We start from the raw sequence: 25,094 nt of genomic DNA, 5'->3' as shown, positions 1-25,094 counted from the left end.
AAGCAATTCTATTCAAGTGGCTAGGTAATAAATGAGCACTCATAAAACTAAAACTGTAACAAACCCAAATGCCTTTTATTTATTTCCATGACTAAAGTAAGTCTTTGATAAATAAACCAATTTGAATTTGAAAAAAAAAAAAATGGAACAAAGATACTGATGAACTTTCAGCATAGGGAATCTTAACCTCATCTACCTCCAGGCAAGATGGGCAATAATCTCTGGGCAAAAAGGGAAAAAAAAATCTCTGGGCAGAATTCCTCTAACCAATATTTACTGAGCATCTACTGTGTGCCGGGGACCAGGCAGAAAGGAATATGACCTGTCACTGCCCTCAACACAAAACTAAGTACTAAGAATTCTTCCTCAAGGAGGAGGGCCTCTGAGGCCTTAGAACCAGACCTGACACCTGTGAGGGAGAATGGGATAGCCAGTCTGATTCTAGAACCCACACTTAGCTGATTCCCTGAGAATATTCTAGAGAGGGCCTGGGGCCATTCATGTGGGAGAAGGCTTGGGCTCCCTTTCATCCTGCCCCCAAGTTCTGGCTTCCCGGTCCACAGGCTTCTGCTGCTCTGTTCAGCGAAAGGCAGAGAAGAGCCTTTGCCACCCTGAGCTGAGATACACTTCCCCAGGCCACACAGGCTTGCCATAGATGCCACAGGGTCTGGGACTCTCACTGAGCAGTCAGGGTACCTAAGGTCAAAACTCCTGCCCCAGCTGGGCACAGGGACCTTGAACCTCAGAGATGGGGACTCCCCTGTCCTGATCCAGGGCTTCATTGCCAGGCCTAGAGCATAGTCACATGAGCCTTGTCCTCAGGAAGTTCACAGCACAACCCTCATCTACCCCTATATTTTCAAGTATGATGCAAATGTGGCAAGGTCACCTCCCTTCCAGGTACTCTGTTCCCTACAACCATAACATCTTGGTCACACACCACCTTCCTGAGAAGCCCTGAGACAAGTAATCAGCCCAAAGAGCTTCAGCATCCCAGGCTCCACAACCTAAAAAGCCACCAGCGCAGTACTTTGGGGTGAACTGAGGTATTTTTCAGTGCTCCTTAGTGCTGCCCAAGATGCCCCAGGCACATTTGGCTGACAAAGAGCCTTATGATCAACTCAGACCCTGTGATATCTGGCCAGAGGTGGGAAGTTCAGCTCAAGGTTGGAGTGGAGGGAGTGTTAGGGTCACCCAGCTTTTTGTTTGTTTTTTGGTACCGGGATCAAACTCGGGTCTTTGCGCCTGTGAGGCAGGTGGCAGAACCACTGAGCTAAATCCCCGGCCCTCACCCAGTTTTTTTGAAAAGCCATACTGGAAAATTGGTGACACATGCTTGTAATCCCAGCACTTGGGAAGCTAAGGCATAAAGATCCCCATGAGTTCAAGGCCACCTAGACTACATAGTGAGTTCAAGGCAAGCCTGAACTCCATAGCGAGACTATCTCAAAAGAAACCCAAACAACAAAAAGCACACAAAACAATGACAACAAAACAAAAACTAAAAAGAGAAGTGGATCAGTTTCAAAGCTATTAAGGGAATACATGTGGAGACAGGAGAATAAGAAGTCAATTCAACTTTCAAAGACTATGTGTGTGGTCAGCAGACACCAAGAACCCAGAGCCAACCACAAGATCACTAGGATCAAATCCACTGATGTAGGGGAAGGATGTATCCTGCCCCCAAACCCAATTAGGAACAAATTCTAAGGAACAAATGTATGCATAGTTACCTTTATTAGCACAGTAAAAATCACACCCTGAGGTGGAGACAAGATGGTAATGAGACACGTATCCCATAAAGAGGCATGGTATTCTACATCTTTGTCCTTTGTTTGGGTCAGCCTGGGGTTCCTGTCCCCCATGGCTTTCTGCCTTGTGCTCAAACATAAGAAGAAAAGCCTTATTCCTGTGCCCTGGTGCTTCTATCTGATTCTTTTTTTTTTTTTCTTTTTTTTTTGGTACCGGGGATTGAACTCGGGTCCTTGCACTTGCGAGGCAGGCGGCAGAACCACTGAGCTAAATCCCTGGCTCTCTATCTGATTCTTTCCATGGAAAACACAAGACATATAGGGGTGTCTATGGAGCACGTGCTCCGGAGAGGAATAGCAGACTAGGAGTCCAGGCTACACACACGCGCGCGCACACACACACACACACACACAGACACTACACCAGGTGCTTCTGCGTCCGTGGCTCCTCTACATTGGCGGCCTCCGACTCTTCTGTGCTCTTTTTTTTTTTTTCCTCCCGGTACCGGGGATCAAACTCAGGATCTTGCACTTTGCACTTGCAAGGCAGACGCAGTGTCCCTGAGCTGCATCCCCAGCGCCCTCTTCTGTGCTCCTGAGGCCACCTACCGTCCGCCTTTGTTAGGCGCCTGGCCGACAGGGCGAGGGAGGGAAGGGCCACACGCATGCGCAAATTCAGCAGCTGGCCTTCCCCCCCTAGTCCCGCCCCTTCTGCTCCTTGTGGGTGGGGTCAGCGCAGCTTCCGCTGGAGCCCGGAACCGAGGTCCGGAGGCGCTGGGTCACAGGCTGGAGGTGCTGGAGCCCCCGAAGCCCCAGGCATCCCGCTCCAGCCCACGACCGCGTTGACGTCTCCTGTGCCTCTGTTGTGATCCTCAAGCCCAACCCTTACAGAATCCCGAAACCCGCCTTCCCTGTTTCCCACAGCCCATTTCCAGCTGCGACTTTACAAAGTCTGAACCCTTTTACCGCCCCGTCCGGCCTTGCGGGGTCAGCTGGAGGGTGGGGTGAGGTTCTAGCCCTGCCGTCCAGCCTCCCCTTTCCGCTCTCCACTCCGACCATGGCCCAGAAGCCGAAGGTGGACCCCCACGTCGGGCGGCTTGGGTACCTGCAGGCTCTGGTCACGGAATTCCAGGAGACGGAGAGCCAAGGTGAGGGGCGCGGGGTGGGCGCTGGGGGACCGGGCGGGGGTCTGGCCGCGTCTGCCTCCCGGACCCGGCTCCAGTCCCGCTTCCCCATTGCAGACGCCAAGGAGCAAGTTCTCGCCAACCTTGCCAACTTCGCCTATGACCCTAATAACTACCAATATCTGAGGCAACTGCAAGTCCTGGATTTATTCCTCGATTCGCTGTCGGAAGAGAATGAGAGCCTGGTGGAATTTGCTATTGGTAAGGATGGGATCACCCCCACCCCCATCACCACCCCCAGATACCTGTGGGCTGAAGTGAGTGAGTTTGAAGAGTCCTTGGGAAAGGAATTTGAAACTACTTTGAGGGGAGAGTTTGGAGATCACCCTTAAATAGTTTAATATCAAGAGAGGCAAAGGTGACTAATAATCTGTAGTTTAGGACTCCTGTGGTCATGACATTAGGACATACTGAATTAGTGACCGGACAGATGTTTATTAGGCAAGTGCTACATAAGCAAGCACACGCCTGTAATCCCAGCACTCTGGAGCCTGAGGCAGGAGGATCACCTCCAGTTCAAGGCCAGCCTGAATCACACAGCAAGATTCTGTTTAAAAAAACCAGAAAAGAAAAAAGGGCTGGGAACTAGCTCACTGAAAAGGCACTGGTTTCAGCTTCCTACCCAGGGCACTTAGCTAGCAGAACCCAGGTTTAGATTCCAGGGCATAGTCTTCCCATGTTCTTTGTTTCTACTGCACCAAGTAGTGCCCACAGCCCAGGGCCACTTTCGATCACTGTCTTAGAGGAATTGCCACTGGATGACAGCGTTGGCCAGAGTAGAGTTGCCCTGGTTTGGGAGATTGGATTGGAAGTAGGTGAATTATGGGCCTCCAGATATAAAAGGAGGATCTCAGGAAGTACTCAGTGAATGAATAAAAATACCTCAACTGATGATCAAATCAAAAATATCCAAGCGTTCTGCTGCCTGCATCGCAAGCACAAGGATCTAAGTTCAATCCCTGGTACCAAAAAGAAAGCATGCAGAAAAATATCCAAGCACACGGTCCTGAGTTCGATTTCTGGTACCAAAAAAAAAAAAAAATCAGCCAGGCATGGTGGTGCACACCTAAAATCCCAGCACTTGGGAGTTCAAGGCCAGTCTGGGCTACATAATGAGTTCAAAGCCATCCTGAACTACATAACCCTGAGTATTTCTGGTACCAAAAAAAAAAATCAGCCAGGCATGGTGGTGCACACCTAAAATCCTAGCACTTGGGAGTTCAAGGCCAGTCTGGGCTACATAATGTGTTCAAAACCATCCTGAACTACATAGCGAGACCCTGTCTCAAAAAAAACAAACAAAAAACTAGTGGCTATAGGCATGTTGCTGCATGTCTATAATCTTACCAGTGAGAGCCAGGCACAGTGAACGCCTGTAATCCCTGCACTCAGGAGGCTGAGGCAGGAGGATCACCATGAACTGGGCTACATAGTGGAGTTCAGGGCCAGCCTGACCTACAAAGGGAGACCTGCCTCAAAAAAAAAACAGCAGTCAGGAGTTGAGGCAGAATCTCAAGCTCAAGGCCAGCCTAGGATAAGACATGCCCCTGTTTTAAAAAACAAAAGGGCTGGGGATTTAGCTCAGTGGTTCCACCGCCTGCCTCACAAACAAAAGGACCCGAGTTTGATCCCCGGTACCAAAAACAAAAAAACAGCATCGGTGGCCTGTGGTATTAATTTGGAAGTGTTTGCCCAAAGCACCAGAAGTTGCCTCTCAGGTATCCTGTACCCTTGTATGTCCTCGAACCTACCTAGAGATATAAAGGAATCAGGAGAGAAGTCTTTGGCCTCAAGAGAACTGATTGAATCCTAGTATATCATAGAATCCTTGTCAGGTGTTTTTTTGGTTTTGGGGCTTTTTTGTTTGGTTGGTTGGTTTTTTTGTTTTGTTTTTTGGTACCGGGAATCGAACTCAGGACCTTGTGCTTGCGCAGCAGGCGCTGGAACCACTGAGCTAAATCCCCAGCCTGGTTTTTGGTGTTTTTTTGGGTTTTTTGTTGTTTTTTTTCCTTGTCAGTTTTGTTACTGTCAGGATTTAAGTAAGCAGCTTCCCAGAATTCATGTTCAACGGCTTGTGTTCTATTTCCTGCAATACCTGTTGTTGCCACCAGATGGTAGTGGTGCTTAGGTAAAGACTGGTGTACAAGCCCTCAGCAGCTTCTAGGAAACCGTTTTGTAAAATGGAAGCTAGGCACACCCAGAGAGCGCGCAGTTCTGTTCATAGGGTTGGGGACATCCACATCCACACATGTGCACAAAAGGTCACCAGCAGCACAGCCCCAAACTGGAGTGAGTCAATGGTAGATACCACACTGGGCTGTTTGTACTGTTTCACAGCGAAAGAGATGTACACCCATATGCAGTGATCTCGCAGAGATATGTTGAGCAAATGATGCTAAACACATGTAATACTTAAGTGTCATCAGGAAGCCGAGCACTTTAAAGGAAGGAACAGACTGGACAGAAAAGGGCCTGCTTGTGGGTCACCTGGGTGCTTGCTGGTCACAAACATTTGCCTTCTCACTCAAATCCACCTGATGGGCCAGCGCCTTTGTATATGGGGTTCCTGGGGTGGCCTGGTGGCAGCCTCTAGGCTGCACATATACTAGAGTCCCCCAGCCACTCCCCTGTGGTGGGATCCCATCACAGGAAGGAGGCGAGAGGAGTCTCTCCCCTCCTCTCTCCCCGGCTCAGAAGTCTGATTCCAGGCTGCCCTCGCCACTCCTGCGTGGTTTGGAGAGACAGAGTCCCCTTCTCTGTGGTTCAAGACACAAGCAGGGTGTGTGTGAGTGTGTGTGTTGGCTTGTACTTTATTAATTTATGAGAATATGGCCAGGTGTGGTGGTGCACTCCTGTAAACCCAGCACTCTGGGAGGCTGAGCCAAGAAGATGACAAGTTCGAGCGTAGCCTAGCAGTTTAGCAGCTCATTGAGACCCTGTCTGAAAAATAAAAAAGGACTGAGGGTATAGCCCAGTATGAAGGCCTTGATTCTATACCTGCACCCCATGCAAGTGACTAATTGATTTGCATGGTGTAAAATTCAGAAGGGCACACGTGTGAACAGTAGCTCTCCTTCAGTTGCCGGCTCTTTCTTTTCATTGGTGCTGGGCAGTGAACCCTGGGCCTCCCACATGCCAGGCAAGTGTTCTACCACCAAGCCATGCCCAGGCCCCATTGAAAATTGTGACCGTGGGCTGCATCGGGCCAGAGCCCCAGGGCAGGCGGTTCCTCAAGTATACTAATGTCTTGGGCCACCTGACAAGGGCTGGCCTGGCCACCAGGGGCCAAGTGCTGACACAGCCATCTTCAGCTGCATTTAATCCTTGTAGGCCAGGTTGTCCCTCCCAGCACTGACGCCCTACTGGCTGTGTGACCCGAGGTCACTTCCTGGCCTCTCCAAGTCTCTGGTGCTCTACTCCCAGGCTGCGTTTGGCATTTCCGTGGTTCCTGCCCTCTGCCTTCTTGTTCTATTTGTCTTTTCTTTGTCCAAAGCACACCCATTAGCCAGTCAGAAATTGTTCTGTTCATTTTGTAGCCATTTTCTAAAACTACGATCAACCTATAATAAAGTGCAAATACTCTCAGAGCCCATTCAATGGATTTTTAAATTTATTAAAATCTGTGCACCTCCATGTAACAGCTCCTAAATCAAGATGTGGAATTTCTCTACTCACATGGTTTATTTTGGGGGTTTTTTTGTTTGTTTTTGCTTTTGCAGTACGGGGGATCAAACCCAGTGCATTCGCACTGAGCTATATCCCCAGCCTGTTATTTTAGCTTTTCTTTTAAGACAGCATCTAAGTTGCTATGTTTCCTGGGTTGGGCTTACTCAGGCTTGCCATCCTCCTGCCTCAGCCTCTCTGAATACTGGGATTGCAAGTGTACACAACTCAGCCAGCTCAGAAAGTTCTTGCATATCCCCTCCCACCTTGACATAACTACATAGATTGCTTTGTTATGTTCTTGAACTTGATATAAATGGAATCATGCCAGGCATGGTGGTGCATGTCTGCAATCCCAGGACTGGAGAGGCTGAGGCAGGAGGATCGCCATGAGTTTGAGGCCAACCTGGACTAGCGAGACCCTCAAAATAAAAAATAAATGGTAGGGCTGGGGATTTAGCTCAGTGATTCCGTTGCCTGCCCTACAAACGCCAGGACCCAAGTTCGATCTCTGGCACCAAAAAAAAATAATAAAAATTAAAAAATAAATAAATGGAATCATTCAGGATATGTCATACTTTATCTGTTCACCTGTTGCTGGAGACTGTAGTTGTTTCTGGTTTGGAGCCTTTTGATAAACCTGTTATGAGCATTTTTCTACAATTCTTTGTTTTGATTGTTTGTTTTTGAGATAGGGTCTGGCTATGTAGTTAGGCCGGCCTTGAACTCACTACATAGTCCAGGCTGGCCTCAAACTGGCAATCCTTCTGCCTCAACCTCTTAGGTGCTGCCTCACAAACGCAAGGTCCTGAGTTCAATCCCCAGTACCCCAAAAAAAACCAAAAAAAACCCAACCTCTTAGGTGCTGGGATGACAGCCCCAGCTATTTTTCATACAGTTCTTGTACACATAGTCATTTCTCTCAGATGGACACCTAGGAGTGAAGCTGCTGAGTCACAGGCTAGATGTATTTTTAACTTTATTAGGAGCTGCTAAAGAGCTTTCCAACATAATTGGGCCATGTTATACTCTCATGTTCCAGCTCCGTGCCAGTACTTAAGTACTGGCAGTCTTATATATTTATTTTTGGTACCAGAGATCGAACTCAGGACCTTGTGCTTTCGAGGTAGGTGCCAGAACCACTGAGCTAAATCCCCAGCCCCTGACAGTCTTTTTTATCTTAAATATTATGCTGGGTGTATAATGACATTTTATTGTAATTCTGTTTCATTTCTGATAAATAATAAGCAATTTTTCATATGTATTGGCCTGATGATGAAGAGTTTAAGTCTTTTTTTTTCCCTTTCTGTTCATTTTAAAAATTGGGTTGTTCAAATGTTTTCTCTTTTTGCTTTGTTACTTTAATGGTGTCATTTGTTGAGTAATCCTCCTTCCTGAGTAAAATTTAGCTTTTAAAAAATGGGTTGGTAGCTGGGTGTGGTGGCACAGGCCTGTAATCCCAGCACTTGGGAAGCTGAGGCAGGAGGATCGCCATGAATTTGAGGCCAGCTTGGGCTACACAGCAAGACCCCCGTCTCAAAAGAAAAAAACCAAACAAAAAAATAGGCTAGAGGCTGGCTATAGTGGCACAGGCATATAATCCCAGCACTCTGGGAGGCTAAGGCAGGAGGATAGCAAGTATAAGCATAGCGTGGGCAACTTAGTAACTTACCTGAAGCGTAAAATAAAATTTAAAAAAAAAATAGGGTTGAAGTAGCACAGTGGGAGGGCCCTGGATTCAGTCCCCAGTACCAGAGACAGACAGACAGACAGACTGGCAGTGGAGCGGAGCTGAGTGGTAGAGCCCTTGCCTAGCATGTGCAATGTGCAAGGCTCTGGATTTGATCCCTAGCACAATTTTTTTAAAAAAGAATCTTTGCTGAGTGCCACGTGCACATCTGTCATCCTGGATACCTGGGAGGCTGGGGGGGGGTGGGTTGCAAGTTCAGACCCAGGCTTAGCAACTTAGTGAGACCCAGTCTCAAAATAAAAAAGAACTAGGGCCAGGGATTTAGCTCAGTGGCTCTACCGCCTGCCTCGCAAGCGCAAGGACCCCGGTTCGATCCCTGGTACCACAAAAAAAAAAAAAAAAAAAGGACTAGGGATGTAGCTCACGGTTTGGTCCCCGGTACTGCAAGGGGGAAAAAAAGGGTGAGAGCCTGTAGCTCAGTAGTACAGGATTTGCCTGGTATGAATAAAGCCCTGGGTTCGACCCCCAGTACTGTGAAGGAGGAGGGAAGAGAAGAGGAAGGAAGCAAGGAAGGAGAGAAGGAGAAAAGAAAGGAGAGAAGGGGCCCGGCGATGTAGCTCACTGGTTCCGCTGCCTGCCTCACAAGTGCAAGGACTGGAGTTTGATTCCCGGTATCAAAAAGAAAAGAAAGAAAGGACGTTTTCACTGAAGACAGTCTGGCAAATAAAAGAAAAGTAACCACCATCCTACCCTGCAGAGATAACCATTGCTCGCATTTTGGTGCCACATCCTAGGTCAGTGATGGCGAACCTATGGCACATGTGCTGCACCTGGCTGTTTGTTACCCCTGAAGTTCTAAAAGGTTTGCCGTCGCTGTCCTAGGTTGTGGGTGAGAATAGGACAAGAGAAACTATCTGTTCTTATGGAGCTTATCGTTCTGTTTGTTTTTTTGGGACAGGGTTTTGCTATGTAACTCAGGCTGGCCTTGACCTCACTGCAGTCCTCCTGCCTCAGCCTCCTGAATGCTGAGATTATAGGTGTGCACCACCACACCTGGCTGGAGTTTATAGTTTTGTTGTTTGTGCTGGGCCTAGCATATGCTGAGCACACCCCTCCCCTGAGCAATACCCCCCCCCCCATAGTTGGGCAGTAGCCAAGAACTGGTTTTTTTGTTACTGGTTTGGTTTCTGGATTTCTTTGTTTTTTGAGACAGGATCTCACTGTGAGTCCAGGCTATCCTTGAACTCCTAGTGATCCTCCTGCCTCAGCCTCCCTCAAATGCTGGGATTACAGGCATGCTGCACCTCTCCTGGCTGCAAGAAACATTTTACCACGTCTCTCCAGTAATATGCCTAAGCTGGAAGAAAAGAGTAAAGCCAGGGCGGGAGGATGGGCTGGAGAGGGGCTGATCCAAGTGGTCACAGAAGGCTCTCAGAGGGTGACAGCTTGGTGGACCTGTGCTGTTCCCTACGCAGCGTGGCATCTTCCCCTGGCTGCATATTGCAAACACTGTCCCACAGCAACTCCTCCCTGAAGATACTGTTGCTGGGAACAAGTGCTGTGTCACCCTGTGGCTGCGCGGCCGTTGATCTGGCCACATTGCTGCTGGTGAGCACGTGAGGCGGTGTCATGCTTGTGTCACCTGCTGCTCAGCCTCCTGGGCTCTTCAGGATGGGTTCACAGTGGCAGACAGAGTAGGGGCTCGGGGGTGCCTTGGCCGAGGCCGTTCCTGGGGACTCCGGTGTGGTCTCAGCGCCCCGGCCTGGCCTCCCTGCTCCTGAAGCTGCCTCTTCCCTGTGGGCCATGCCACTTCTTATGCCCAAGGTCACCACCCATCAGTCAGAGGGTGCCAGGGTCACTGTGTGGCACCTCGGCAGCTGGGGAGCCCCAGCAGGCGCCTGCTCCATCCTTGGAGGCTTTGAAAGCCTCTGGTTGGGAGACCCTGCGGTCACCATCCAGCAGCGCCATCTGATTATTTCCTGGCCGGGGCAGTGCCCTGCCCAGCCCTGCCCATCCCAAGTCCATGGTGGGCCGGAGTCTTGGAAGTGGTGCAGGGCGGGCTGCACTCCCTCCTGGCTGAGCCTGGCTGCCTGCGGCTTCCAGGGAGCACCGTGTCCTACACCCATGGCAAAGCGTTGCCCCTCTGGGACCTTGGGGACCTTTGCTTAGCCTCTCCCAGCCTCAGCTTCTCCCACTAAAATGGGGTGCTGGTCACCCCAGTGGGTGGGCGCCAGGTCGCCCTCTGCTGCTGATGCCCATCTCCCTCAGGACTCGGCGAGGCCCCTCAGCTCTTCCTCTTCTCAGATGCAGCTGCGGGTGAGCCAGCCCCGCCCCGGAACGACAGAATTCCAGGTGGACAGGATCTTGGGGAGCCTTCCTGTCTGGCCCCCAGGCCTCTGAAGTTCTGCAACCTCTTTCCCACGTGGCTGCTTTAAAACACTTCCCGCAGGGACCGGGGATTTAGCTCAGTGGTTCCGGCACCTGCCTTGCAAGCGCAAGGTCCTGAGTTCAATCCCCGGTACCAAAACAAAAAAACCACTTCCAGCAAGCACGTGGTGGTGGCACACATCTGGGATCCCAGCACTCTGGGAGGCTGAGGCAGGAGGATCACAAGTTCAAGCTGAGCCTGGGCAATTTAGTGAGTTAATGAGACCCTGTTTCCAAATTGAAAGTTTACAAAAAAAATGTTGGGGTTCTAGCTCAGTATGAAGGCCATGGGTTCAACTCTGAGTACCACAGGGGAAAAAATCCAAACTTCTAGCACATGTCTGTGGACCCCTTATTGTGCCGGCACTGAGGACGTGACCCCAGAGCGCTCACCTCCCAGGGGTCTCGGTAGGCAGGGAGCAGGGAAACAGATGCACAATCCATTTCTCAGGTTCTCAGTCTCTTGAGGACAGTGACAGGTGGCGAGGGGCCACAGCAGTACAGCAAGCTGACATTCCAGGGGACCTCACTGGCCAGGGAGCCAGGGAGTGTTTGTCACCAGCAAGAAGGGTGTCAGCCTGTGCAGGTTGGGGCCAGAGGGTCACAAGGGCGGACTGAGGTTGGCAACTGCAGTGATGCCAAGGAGAGTCGGTTTTATCCCGGCACATGGGAAGTCCTGAGGCCAAATGGAATTTTGAAAGTGTTTCCTGAGCCTGGTTCGAGCCCCAGTACCCCCCAAAAAAGCAGGACTCATCTTGCCCCAGCTTCTGTTCTTGAGGGGGCAGCTGAGCCAAACCTTGGCTGACTTCTGCCTTGGCAGAGGAGGGTCCTTAGCAGAGACACCACAGGCAGCTGTACCCCTCTCTGGGGAAAGTGCCTGAGGTGTGTTCTAGGCCCAACTATTTGCTAGTTTCCAGAGAAGAGGGAACTGGGCAGGGCTGTGGCCTCACCTCTGAGCAGAAGTCAAAGTTCGGGGATACCAGGAGGGGAGGAAGACGGGTCAGGATACACAGGAAGTCATCTTCCTGCACTGAGCAGCCTGTGCTAAACAGTGATCTCTAAGCATCTAAAAGGGGCCAGGAATGTCGCTCAGCAGCGCAGCATCTGCCTGGCAAACAGAGTCCCTGACTTCCATTCCCTGAAATACGTACATACATACAAACCTAAGAAAGCTGGGCATGGTGACACGCACCTATTATCCCAGGGTTCAGGAAGCTGAGGCAGGAGGATTGCCAAGAGTTCAAGGTCAACCTGGGCTACATAGTGAGTTCAAGGCCACCCTGACTACATAGCAAGACCCTGTCAAAAAAAGGGGAGAAAGCATAGCAGCCCTTGACCTGGCGGAACCGAGAGGGAAAGGGGTCTGTCCCACTTCTGGAAGGCTGGGTGATCACAGGTCTTGGGAGAGAGGGCTGCAAGCTCCAGTGGGCTTTGCATCTCTGGTCACTGGCCAACTCTCACACACCGGGCCCCTCCCAGGACTCACTGGATGGAGGAGGGGGCAGCAGCCTGGTGCTGGGGCCCAGACTCACCTCACTGTCCTGCAGGGGGCCTCTGCAACCTGTGTGCAGACAGGGCCAACCAGGAGCACATCCTGCAGGTGGGCGGCATCCCGCTCATCACCAGCTGCCTGTCCAGTCCCAACGAGGAGACCGTGCTGTCGGCCGTCACCACACTCATGTTCCTGAGCTCGCCGGGCGCTGGCTCCCACCCTGAGCTCACCTCCTTGCCCGTGATCCAGTGCATGCTGCGCTTCTCTCTCTCGGCCAACGCGAGGCTCCGGAACCTGGCCCAGATCTTCCTGGAGGACTTCTGCTCCCCGACCCAGGTGGCCGAAGCCCGCAGCTGGCAGGCCCACTCTGCCCTGGGTATCCCCCTGCCGAGGACCGAGGCCCCCCAGCAGCCCTGATCCAAGGGAGCCCAAACGCCTCAGCACCCTTACTCTGGAGACCAAGTCCTGGTAGAGGGGTTGGAGCAGGAAGCAGGGGGGTCAGGAAGCAGGGAGCACAGTCCACCAAGGTGCTGCTCGCTCAGCCCCTGGAAGGTGAGGTTTTTCAGCACACCAGGTATTTGCACTGGAATGAGAAGGCATTGGGAGTGGGGAGGCCAAAATGGAGGTGCAAACTGAAGCTAGTTCCTGGACCTGAGGCCTAGGAGTTGCCTGCACCTGAGGAAATAAGGGATTACCTCTTGACAGCAGTATCCAGTGTAATTCTGAGAGGCCCTGGGTCCAATCCCCAGCCATGCAAAAAAATAAAAAGCACCTTGACACACGCCTGTGATCCCAGCACTCTGGGAGGCTGAGGCAGGAGTATCAGGAGTTTGAGCCCAACCTGGAAACCTAGCAAGACTCTCTCAGAAAAAAAGGGCCAGGGATGTAGCTCAGTGCAAAGCTCAGTTGAATCCCCAATACTGGGGGCTGGGAGGGAAGCACCTTGAGCCCCTGGAAGCTGGAAGGTGTCATGCCACTCCAGGGCTGTGGAGGGTGGAGACCTCCCCCTCGGGGATCGGAACAACACAGGAGCCTTTAGCCAGGTGTGGCACATGCCTATAATCCCTTGGGAGGCTGAGACAGGAGGATCCATGAGTTTGAGGCCAGCCTGGGCTACATACTGAGACCCTGTCTCAAACAAAAGGTGGGAGCCCTTTAGCTCTACCCCCTCACTGAACATGACCAGAACCCTGACTACCCTCCTGCTGTTGCAGTTGATGAGGGGGCATCCTGCCCCTAGACCTTCCCTCCTTGCACGAAAGTTCCAGGTATGCAGGGGAGAGATGTTCCAGGAGACCAGAAGAGATGGCAACAGGTGCACGGCCTGATGTCCACAGTGCGTGTGCGCTTGGCCTCAGAAAGGTGCCTGATGGGAACTTGTGGTTCAGGAAAAACGGGGGTGGGGTGTGGGGGGGTGTCCTGGCCTCCCTTAACCTTCCCCCCAGGGGTGGTCAAAAGACTATTAGAAGAACACCATCCGGGTGGGGAGGGAAGCAAGCTTGGTTCTGGAGCACTGGACTAAATAAAGACAGGAGGGAGAGACGGCCCCCTGGTCAGCCCCTGTGCCCCCCACCCAGGTACCGGTCTCTCCCCCCCCCCAAATAAACAGACTTAAAAAGACCAGAGAGGGCCAGGGATTTAGCTCTGGTTCCACCACCTGCCTCACAAAGCACAAGGTCCTGAGTTCGATCCCTGTACCAAAAAAAAGACCAGAGAGCCCATATTTTTTATTAAAAAGGTCTTGCCTGATTCTGCCACTGTAATTCTGTGCCAGCCATGCTCTGGGACCACCAAGGGAGGTACTGGGGCCTGGGCCTGTGCCGGAGGGGATCTCTGTGCTCCTGCTGTGCCCGGTGACCCAGCTCTGCACGGACTCCCCTTCAGCGCCCTGCACTGCGCTCCTGCTCATTCCTCCTCACTCCTGCCGCACAGCTACCAGCTTGCTGTCTATGATGGCCTTCCAGCTGTCACTCCAGGACAGCAGCCTTCTCTTTGTTGGGGGCAGGGCCAGGTGCCGATTGTGGCAGCAGGTGAACAAGACGTGCTCCCAGTGCGGTGTCTGCTCCAGGCCTGGGGCAGGAAAGCGGTGGGCGTGTGAGCTGGTGGTTTATACTCCCTCTAGTCAGGGCAGGCAGGCGGGTAGGTAACAGCTCCCACCTCGAATGGTGTCCTTGTCATCGATGAGGAGGTCCCCCAGGACCATGGTCTTGTCCCTGGTCAGGATAATGCGCTCCACAAACTGGGGCCCGAGGTGCCGCTCCACCCAGCGGTACTGTGCAGGAGAAGCGGTGTCAGTGGGGCCTGGGCAGTGAGCAGGGGGTGTGAGCACTTGAATGTCAGTTCCCCTCTCCCCCAGCCTTCACTGACTTCTTGTGTGATTTATCTTTAAAATAATGATTTAGGGCCGGGGATTTAGCTCAGTGGTTCCGACGCCTGCCTTGCAAGCGGAAGGACCTGAGTTCGATCCCCGGTACCAAAAAAATATATATATGATTTAGAAAGCTAGCCAGGCATAGCGATGCACTCCAGTAATGCAGCACTTGGGAGACTGAGGCAGGAGAATCTCTAACTGGACGCCAGCCTCTACTACAAGCGTTTTTAAAGGCCAGCCTGGATGACACTGAGATCCTGTCTTAAAAAAGAAATCAACTTTTTTTTAAGAAGGCTACATTTGCTCGGGCGGCCAGTACCTTCTCACCCACGCAGTGGTCGTACTTCAGCAGAGGGCTGGTGCAGATGAAGACCTCGGTGCTGCAGACAAAGGGTGACAGAAGAGGCGGTGTCGCCGCCGCTCCCCCTCCCGTGCCATCCTTCCTGTCAGTCCAACTTACTCTTGCATTTCGTTCATCTCCCGCATGGCCTCCAGGGCCCCCGGGATGGGGTCCAAGTCTAGGAAAAAGCCCGGGGCTTCATACACACTGGCCACTTTATCCTGCAAGACAAGAGTTCTCGGTTCGCGTCTGCCTCCAGCAGGTGGCGCCCGAGCGAGGACGCACAATAAGCTCTCCAAGTCCCAACATCAGAAAGAGGATTTTCTTAGAGCGGTGCGGGATAGAGAGGGAAACGCTCCCAGACTTTGTCTCAGGGTGAACTGTGGGTTCAGAAGTAGGTGTTACCCTGGCGTGGTGGCGCACCCCTGCAACCCCAATATTCTGGGAGGCTGAGGCAGGATGACTGCAAGTTCGAGCCCAGCCTGGGCAACTTGGCGAGACCCTATCTCAAGATAAAAAACTAAAAAAGGGATCTGGATCCAATCCCCAGTACGGGGCATGGGGGTGTTTCGTTCATTTCAAACGGAAAGGGGCGTCCCAGGAATGGAGCCCGGCCGGTCCTGCCCACAGAGGAGCTCCTGTCTCCTACCGCCAGGTCGGGCCGCAGGGCGCGGTACTGCTCGCGGGCGAGGAAGCCCCGGCGCTGCTCCAGCGGAACGTGCGGCTCCTCGGGGAAGCGGCGGCGGAAGCCCCGCAGGAGGCCGCCCTCGAAGTCAGCCAGCACGCCGTCCATGTCCACCAGCACGCGCACTGGCCGCGATGCCATGGCCGCAGGAACACCGGGGGCTCGGGCCGCACTCGAGCTCGTACGGCGCTGCGCGATATGGGGACCACGAGCGGGGACCTGCCACTTCCGGAGCCAGGATCTGCAGGCGGGGCTCGGGTGGGGCTAATTTGCATAGAGCGGGATGGGGGGGACACCCCCCCCGGCTGACGTCTTCCAACGTGCGCATGCGCGAAGCCTCCTAAGAACATGGCGGTGGTCCGTAACGGGGTGAGTTGGTTACTTTTCTGATCTCAGCTTTCTCAGCAGCAATCCTGCGTCTCTATCAGCTGCCTCCCACCTTACACCAGACGTACCCCTCTCACCCCACATTGTTACTAGGGGCAGAGCTTCAAAGGGCAATCTTCTAGGAGTCAGCTCCTCAAACCTTCGGGGCTGGCTCCGCATCTCACAATCCATCGCTGCAGTCTGGGGCCACCGTGCGCTCTGCCTTTCCTGTTCGCCAAGGCTGGAGAGAAACAGGAACCAGAGGTCCTGCTGCTTGAAGGAGGCACCAGCCACCTCCCGAATCGGGGCTTCCTAGTTAATGAAGTGAAACAGATCTATAGACGACAACTGGGGTGTGTGAGTCATGCTCCAAAGAGACCGGTGCTGTTCTCGCTTGGGCAGCACATATACAGAGACCGATGCATAAACCACCGTTATTTTGAAGCTTGGGCACACTTACTGAAAGTCTGATTCTACTTGGAAAGGCGATTTCCATCCAGCTCCAGGAATCAGGACTGCCCTCCTTTCTCTGAAACATCAAATCACAAGCTCCTGCCGCTTCCCCGAAAATGCTGAAATTTCGAGATTTTGCGGATTGCACCACATTTTCAGGCTACATTCAAACCTATTTACCTACAGACTATAATGACGTATTTGAAGGAGGGCCAATCTTGCCGTTGTTCCCCATCTTACCACTGTACTTCCAAACCAGTCTTGGCAGAAGTGTAAACAGCACTGCAAAAAGGAACTTTAAAAGTTAGATTTTTTTTTTTTCTTTTAGAGATGAGCAACTTCTCCAAACTTCCTCCTGGTAACCACATACTCAACACCCTCTCCTTTCTGTAACAAAGGCGTGGAGGGACGAGACCACCCAAGTAGGCTGGTGAAAACAAAAAGGTACAGACTTTATTCACCTGGGCAGAGCAAGCAAGAGGCCATCAGCCTCGAACGAAGAAAAGGCAGAAAGCTTTATAGGGCATTGAAAGAGAGGTCTAGGACGTCTATCACGTATAGGGGTCAGAGCAAATATTTCTGGTCGGGGTCCATGCAGCGATCAAGGCAGATGTATATATTTTTAGGTGACTTGGCATTGAAAAGATGCTGCTTTGTGGTTGTTATCTCTATGTTGGGAACAACCCATCCTGTGCTCTGTGTTCTATCTGCTCCAAGATAGCAGGCTTTTGTTGCTTGCAATTAAAGAGCATATTCATTAACCATTTCACGACCAAATCAAGCCTGATCCGCCTCAGTCCAAAAGAAATGACAGATTATGCAGGTGCCTGCCTCAGGAGGCAGAAGCCGGGTTTCCTTTCCACAAGAAAGAGGATGAGCTGAATGAAGGCGGCTGGAAGTTGTAAGTGTGGAGATCTGCATTGTCTCTGTGCTCTCCTCCCTCTGTTCGAAAGCCCCTTACACACATGTACACGCTAACATGGTGATTTGAGGCAAGTGGGCCCCTCCATCTCCTTGGAGTTAGCTTTGAATAAACCTTTTCCTTTTCTCCAAAATACATGGTCTCCTCTGGATGGTGGCCAGCAGAACCAGAGCTTAGGAACCTGAGTGGCCAGGAAAAGAAACATCACAAGGGGGAGCCTGACACCTCATTCTAAGGTGAGCCACTTGCAGAATGTGCAAAACAACCTCTGCCTAAGCTGTAAATACTAAGTCTCCAACTTTTTTTTCCCTGCTGTTACTAGGGAACTGAAGTCACATAAACTGAGTCAAAGGTCCAACTGCCAATTAATTTACCACTGGGGTAGCTTTTTTTTTTCATACTAGAGATTGAACCCAGGCCCTTCACACATCCCTAGACTTTTTTGAAAGAAGTGTTTCACTAAGTTACCCAGGCTGTGCTCAAACTTACCATCTTCCACCCTCAGCTCCCCATGTGCTGGGATTACAGGCATGTAGCACCACACCCGGCCACCCTTTGGGTCACTTTTAATAGTCATCAAAATTACCATTACCACTTTAAAATCATACAACTTCACTTTTCAGACCCAGTTTCCTAAACCTAGAAACAGAACGTCCTTTAGCAAACATGTTTCAGTTTCCTAAAATACAGTACCAAAACAACTGGTTGAACTGTCCCCTTGCCCAGAACAACTTTCACTTTAATAAGGTCCTTATATATCTTCATAGACTTAAAAGTTAAAGGCCAGGAATGGTGGTGCATGCCTATAATCCCAGAACTTGGGAGGCTGATGCAGGAGGATCACCATGAGTTTGAGGCCACCCTGGGTTATGTAGTGAGTTCAAAGCCAGCCTGAACTACATAGTGAGACTCTGTCTCTAAATAAATAAATTTTAAAAATTAAAGCCAACTATCAAGTTATGACACAAACCAGGGACCTTCCTTTTCCTGGAGCCTCACCCTAACAGGCTGAAAAGAACAGTTTCCCTCTTTCAGATGTGGTAGAAACCCTAACACAAGCCAGTAAAACCTGTGTTGCTGTTTCAGTACTACTGGGAAGAACCTGTAGCTTAGTTGGTTGATTCAACATTTTGCAAATGGTTTATAAACACAATAAGGGAAGAACCTAAAATCCTGCAACCTAGTAATCCTTTATTCTTCCAAGATATACCTAGTCGTTCCAAGGTATCACATAACAAGCCAAAGGAGCACAGCTGGTCAGTGTCACAGCCACACCCAAAGCCAGGTCTTAATGTGACTCTGATAGTTGACGTGCCATGCTGATGGGCACTCTCCCATCCTCAGGCTTTCTTATCACTTGAGTCAGGTTCCCAGTTTTTTGGGTTTTTTGTTTTGTTTTTGAGAGGAACTTCAAACTATCCTCAAACAGTGATACTCCTGCTTCAGCCTCCCAAGTGCTGGGATTACAGGCATGGGCTAACATCCTTCTAATTATGTGGATGTTTCTCTCCTTCCTTTGTAGCCCTCCTCTTTGAACACCTAAATTGAGAAGAACCTCTCCAGTATGGAAATAAACTCATTTTTGGTGCTGGGGGCTCCCAGAGCTTCCCACATGCTAAGCATATGCTCTAGTACTGAGCTACACCCCGGGCCCAAGGCTCAAACTCATAAATATGACTGTCCAGCATAAAGGGTTAAGTGGTAGTAAGAGTCTCTGCAGAAAAACCCACTTTCTTCAGGGTCTCCATTACTTTAAATGACTTACCCCGGTGAGGGATTAATAGTAACAAAGAAAAGAGCCAGAGGGAGAACACTAAAATAATGTCAAAAAGATGACACTGAACACAGCATTTCAAAATGTGGATAGTTTACTTGAAAGCAACAGTCCAGGGGTGTGAAGTACAACACATTTTAAGGATGAGACTTTCGTTTCATGGTCAAGCACCAGCATCATGCACACAGCATCGAGTTACTAAGAACAGCGCCCCCATGGGGTCTGCTCCTGCAGAAGCCCCACCTCAGTGTGGCCGCCCTTGCTTGGTTCCCCAACTTTCTCGGCAGGTGGGCGATGGTAAAATCCGAGGGGCAGCAGGCTCTCCACTCATCAGCCAGCCGACCTCGTTAAGGTGAAAAAGGCAGTTTCTTTGCTTTGCAGGCAGCTAGGCGCGGCCTCTTTACGGTTCCGAATGGCACAGGAGCACTGAGCAAAGGACAAGGATGGGGTAGGGCAACAGCAAGCGCCGCACGACAGCCTGGCGTGGGGGCTGACGGGACGGTGCCTATGGACTGCTGACGTCAGGCCGAGCACTCGGGAAACCTCAGGACAAACGAGCCTCAAACACATCGGGAACCAGTCATTTGTTCTTAAAAACACGGTACTAAGTGTCACAAAGCCTTCCCTCCAGTCTACTGCTAGAAAAACACTCATGCCATGGCCCACAGACCCAGGAGTCAGAGAGAGAGAGAGTGAAACCTGTTTTTCAAAAAGGAAAGAAAGGGAGGGAAAAAAAGACAGCAGTACATAAAGTGCTTCTTTTTTAATGAAACAAATCCAAAAGATGTACAGTCAGGCTCAAGTTGTGCAGTTCACAAGCATGGAGAAAACAAACAAAACGACAGAGTTCAGGACAGGGAGTTAACCCAAGACCAGGCTGGACTTGCCGCCAGGGGGGTTTCTTCTGGACGGCGCGGGCGCCGGGGCCACGGGGCTGGGCACAGGCGCGGCAGGCACGGGCTTCTCTTCGCTCTGCCCCAGGCTGGTTTGCAAGTCTGTGTCCACATTTTCTAGGAAAATAGAGAACAAAAAAATGGAGCTAACAACTACTTCCAGTTGAAACTGAGAGGCTGTTTTTTCTTTTTTTTGTTTGAGGATGGCTAGAAACAGAGAAGAAATCAATAACCACTAATCATGTTCCTACAACTCACATCTGACCACTATTGGTGTTTGGTATATTTGTTCTATGTATGTTCCTTTCAAATTACAGAAATAAGAGCTAGGCATGGTAGTGCACACCTGTAATCCTAGCTTTTGGGAGGCTCAGGCAGGAGGATCACCATGAGTTTGAGGCCAGCCTAGGCCACATAGGGAGACCCTATCTCAAATAAACAAAACAAAACTTCATATAGGTTCATGTTGGACACCAATGACAGTTTCATTTTTTAAAATATTAGTTTAAGGCCAGGGATTTAGCTCAGTGGTTCCACTGCCTGCCTTCCAAATGGAAGATCCTGAGTTCGATCCCTGATACCAAAAAAAAAAAAAAATTAGTTTAAGTCCTTCAAAGACTACACATTAAATGTCCACCTTCTTGCAGCATACCCAAAGCCTTGGGCTCAATTCCCAGCACTGCCCACCCGCAAAAAAAGTTGGCCTTCCTAAAACTATTGTTCTGAGTTTTGATTTAACCAACTGAAACTGAAAAGTCTTAAGAGGGGAGAGATTTTTAAGTTTAAAAATTATACTCTTAGGGGGCCAGGGATTTAGCTCAGTGGTTCTGCTGCCTGCCTCGCAAGTGCAAGGACCCAAGTTCGATCCCTGGTACAAAAACAATTTATACTCTTAGGCCTGGGAATGTAGTTTAGTGGCACAGTGCCTGCCTGGCAAGTGCAAGGTCCTGAGTTTGATTCCTGGTACAAAAAATAAAAATTATATTCCTAGAACAGTAATACAACAGTCTCTGAACTATGCTACTGCTGCCTTTTTTAATTTCTTTTTTCTTTTTTTTTTTGGTACTGGGGATCGAACTCAGGTCCTTGCATTTGCACAGCAGGCAGCGAAACCACTGAACTAAATCCCTGGCCCACTGCTGCCTTTTTTATTTTGTAGGAGAGGGGTTTGATGTTACAGGTGGGAGCGAGGATTTCCCACGGGTTCAGCACTGCTCAACCACTGAGCTACACCCCAACCCAGCTACTGTGGCTTTTAACATTTCGTTTTAGGAATTGTGAAACATTCTATACAAGTAACTTACAATGTATACAATGTTCTATACTATTCAACAAGTAAAAATCAAGTACAAAGAGAGCCGAGGATTTAGCTCAGTGGTTCCACCGCCTGCCTGGCAAGCACAAGGTCCCGACTTCGATCCCCCGTAAAAAAAAAAAAAAAAAAGGAAAAGAGGGAAGGAGAGAAACAGTATTAATATGTCATTGTGAAGTACACAAGTCCTATGTCAAATTTCCCTTAAATAACCCAGGAAAACTTAGTTCAATTACTGGAAATACAAAATAAAAGCAAAATAATACATATTAGAAAAAAATCCGAGATAAAAGAGAACATAAACCATGAATTCAGCCTGAACTTATTTCAAATTGTTTCATTTCTGCCGGCTAGACATTGCCTCACTTTATAAATATACAAGACCTAACCATTGTCTGGCTGGATCAAGCAGTTAATGATTATTGTGAAGAACAAAATTGCCCTACAATTCTACCACTGTAGTTAATCTTCATGAAATGCTCTTCATAAGAATCAAGTTCCTTCCTTTCAATTGCATAACTGTCTTACATCATTAATGGAATTGTTTTGTTTTTCACAATGGAAAACAACATACCAGTGCCAGGTGTGGTGGCACACACCTGTGATCCCAGCTGAGGCAGCTGAGGCAGGAGGGATCATTGCAAGTTCCGGGTCAGCCTGAGCTACATAGTGAGTGCAAGGCCAGCCTGAACTACACAGTGAGACCCTGTCTTAATAAAAAAAAAAAAAAAAGAAAGAAAACAACATACCAAAAAAGAAAAGGAAATAAAAGAAAAAGAAAAGGAAATAAAAAGAAAATGAAAACATACCAAAAAAGAAAAGGAAATAAAAGCACCCATGGAGACTAAAGTACAGCATCAGGTCTTCATTTCAGTGTTTGTTTGTTCAGTTGATACTGCTCTGGCCAAAGAGGAAGGACCGTTTGTTACCACTCTGTGATGAAGGAAGCACAGTGGACCCTTGACTTACAAACTCAATTCGTTCACAAGGGCTGGTTGTAACTCAAGTTGGTCAACTGAAGGCTCAGGCTTCTCTACACAGCCTTCAAAGTCTCTCTCCCATTTACAGGCAGATCTCACTGTCCTTAGGAGAGACATTGGCCCAGGATTTCTCAATTAGCCTCACGAAGCAAAGGATGTTGTAATGTTCCTTCCAGAACTCCTTAAGAGTTAAATCTGTATCTGAGACCATCTGGAAGCACAAGCAGTCAGCATTCAGTTCGTAACTCAAGACTTTGTTTGTAAATTAAAACAAATTCCACCAGGGTGTGGTGTAATCTCAGCACTCAGGAGGCTGAGGCAGGAAGATTGCTGCAAATTTGAGGCCAGACTGGGCTACACAGTGAATTCAAGGCCAGCCTGAACTACATGATGAGACTGTCTAAAAAAAACATTCTAGTCATAATCCAAGTTGTTCATATGTTCAGGCTGGTCATAACTCAAGGGTCTATTGTATAGGAACTGAGAGCAAGTGTCTAGACACTTTTATAGGAATTTGACAGGAAATGCCTGAGTGTATTCATTCCAATAATTTTTTTTGTACCGGAGATCAAACTCGGGTCCTTGTGCCTACGAAGCAGGTGGTGAAAGCACTGAGCTAAATCCCCAGTCATTCCAATAATTTTAAAAGATGGGGGTTTAAAGGAAAATGCTTCTACCAAAATAAACATTTGACTAACTGACTGACAGACTGTGGTGCTGGAGAATTGAACTCAGGACCTGGAGCATCAAATAGGCATTTTAAGCTGGGTGTTGATGTGTATACCTGTAACCCCAGCATTCTGGGAAGCTGAGGCAGGAGGATCACAAATTTAAACCCAGCGTGGGCAACTTAGCAAGAAGCTGTCTCAAAATAAAAAGTTCTGCGGATGTAGCTCAGCGTGAACACCTGGTGTTCAGTCTCCAGTACTGCAAAAGGGCAGGGGGGCTTTTTTATAAATGCCCCTGACTTGGCTGTCTTCTTTGGGGTTTTTTCTTTCTTTTTGGTCTTTCTTCTTTAGAACATCAATAACATAACTAACAAAGATGCCTATGTCTGAATAGAAAAAATGATTCATTCCAAGCGTCAAACAGTCACAGGGGATAAAAATGTAGCAGACTGTCCTAAACTGCCTAAAGGTCAAGAAAGAACTCTACCTAAACTTCCCAGATGTTCAGCTACCTCCCCAGGTGCTCCTTTTCTCAGAGATTTTCTGAGATCACAAGTCCGAAGTCAACTGTATAGGCATTCCCAAGTTGAATTACCCCAAAAGATCAAGGCAATGTCCTTTATGTGCAAATAAAACGTGATCACAGTACCTTCCTGTGTTACAGGCCTGCACCACCCCACCTGGCTCTGATAACCATTAAAAAAGAGAGAGAGAAAGGTACCTACAGTCCCAGCACTTGGGAGGCTGGGTTCAAGGCCAGCCTGGACTACATAGAGAGACCTTGTCTCAAAAACAAGTAAAAACGATAGAAGAAAACCTACAGCACACCATTCAATGTGCTATTTACCTGAAGAATCTATAACAAACCAAGAAAAGAGGGTGGGTCAGGGAAGACAACTACTAATTACTAGGACTAAAGATTTACTGTTTACATCATAATTTTCACAGCTTTCTCACCTCTCCAGGCTCCTATATATTTTGTTTTTGTTTTTTTGGTGGCACTAGAGGTTGAAACCGAGGTCTTGAACATGCTAGACAAGTGGCCTACCACTAAGTTACTATATCCCTAGCTCTCTCCAAATTTTTAATTATATCCACTGGCCAAAGTCATATTAGCTGATTCTAGGGCTGGGGCTGGAGTGCTTGCCTAGCATGGACAAGGGCCCTGGGTTTGATCTCAGCTCCACCAATAAAAAATTTAAAGCGCTAACTCTGCTAAATATGTCTAGTTGGGCCAGGGATTTAGCTCAGTGGTTCCGCCACCTGCCTTGCAAGCTCAAGGTCCTGAATTCGATCCCTGGTACCAAAAAAAAAAAAGTATGTCTAGTAGTGGAAGGATTCAGGAGGTGAAAAGCAGTAGATGAAAAGGCCTAGATTTTACCTCCAGAACAGTCTTTCCAAATGGCACAGCCAGGTATGGTGTGCACACCTGTAAGCCCAGCGCTCCAGGGCCTGAGGCAGGAGGATCACTGAGAGTTCGAGCCCAGCCTGGACCAATTAGTGAATTCCAGGCCAGTCTGAACTACTTAGTGAGACTTTGTCTCCAAAAGAAGAGCCACAAAGAGGCCACATATGGTAACTACATCTTTAGTCAAGTGAAAAAGTGATCAAGAAGGAGAGTTTGAGAGGGCAGAAGAGGAATTTTGTTCTTACCCATTTGCCATCATAAAACGTAATGGCAGGAAAGGCTGTGAGGAAGCAGCCACCTTCTAGCTGCAGGCACTGGACACCTGACTGAATGACCCTCATCAGCAGTTCTCGTACTTGTTACAAGAAGTACCAATAAATACTTCAAAGACCTAAAATAATTAAGTAAATGATTATAGCTCATTTCCACCTATAATTGGTTATGTGGGATGGCTAACGAAATTTATCTGCACCCGAAATCATCATTTACAAAAGCACCAACAGGTAAGCCAGTCTTGCAGACTCAGCATGTCAGTATTAAGTGAACTTTATAAATTGAATGGTGTGAGCTGGGCCTGAAATGTCAGAGCCTCTTTTTAAAAAGCTCTCGGGAAGGCTGGGGATCTTGCTCAGTGGTTTCGCCACCTGCTGCACAAGCGCAAGGACCCGAGTTCGATCCCTGGTACCAAAAAAAAAAAAAGCTCTCGGGAAATATA

The 25,094-nt window shown here is 49.3% G+C and overlaps 3 protein-coding genes across 10 annotated transcripts in view; 1 reads left to right on the top strand and 2 right to left on the bottom strand.

The window, feature by feature from the left end:
- The first annotated feature begins 2,464 nt into the window (after positions 1–2,464).
- Positions 2,465–22,155, top strand: Armc7 (armadillo repeat containing 7). Of its 7 annotated transcripts, none has more exons than XM_087208501.1 (5): positions 2,477–2,899; positions 2,993–3,136; positions 12,263–15,972; positions 16,751–16,866; positions 17,509–22,155. In XM_087208501.1, the coding sequence occupies exons 1-3, from the start codon at positions 2,809–2,811 to the stop codon at positions 12,622–12,624; spliced, it is 597 nt and encodes a 198-aa protein (XP_087064627.1). In that variant the 5' UTR covers positions 2,477–2,808; the 3' UTR covers positions 12,625–15,972; positions 16,751–16,866; positions 17,509–22,155. The 7 variants fall into 7 exon arrangements, with proteins under 7 accessions (XP_012933689.1, XP_087064627.1, XP_087064624.1 ...); XM_087208498.1 differs by having other exon boundaries at positions 16,751–17,323; XM_004860642.4 differs by lacking the exon at positions 16,751–16,866.
- Nt5c (5', 3'-nucleotidase, cytosolic) lies at positions 13,920–15,744 on the bottom strand. Of its 2 annotated transcripts, none has more exons than XM_087208503.1 (5): positions 15,568–15,744; positions 15,039–15,139; positions 14,898–14,958; positions 14,356–14,479; positions 13,920–14,323 (listed from the first exon to the last, which is right to left on the bottom strand). In XM_087208503.1, the coding sequence occupies exons 1-5, from the start codon at positions 15,742–15,744 to the stop codon at positions 14,175–14,177; spliced, it is 612 nt and encodes a 203-aa protein (XP_087064629.1). In that variant the 3' UTR covers positions 13,920–14,174. The 2 variants fall into 2 exon arrangements, with proteins under 2 accessions (XP_087064629.1, XP_004860700.1); XM_004860643.4 differs by having other exon boundaries at positions 13,920–14,277; positions 14,365–14,479.
- The window catches only part of Jpt1 (Jupiter microtubule associated homolog 1), a 17,553-nt gene continuing 12,325 nt past the window's right edge, over positions 19,867–25,094 (bottom strand). The window contains exon 5 of the mRNA XM_004860646.4: positions 19,867–20,128. Within this exon, the coding sequence (XP_004860703.2) occupies positions 19,980–20,128 (149 nt within the window). The 3' untranslated portion in view covers positions 19,867–19,979. The remainder of the gene's footprint in view (positions 20,129–25,094) is intronic.

This window comes from Heterocephalus glaber, unplaced genomic scaffold (assembly GCF_053883595.1).
Source record: "Heterocephalus glaber isolate CG9 unplaced genomic scaffold, H.glaber_assembly_v1.0 deba00000937, whole genome shotgun sequence".
NCBI lineage: Eukaryota > Metazoa > Chordata > Mammalia > Rodentia > Bathyergidae > Heterocephalus > Heterocephalus glaber.
This window is presented reverse-complemented; position numbering and strand designations above follow the sequence as displayed.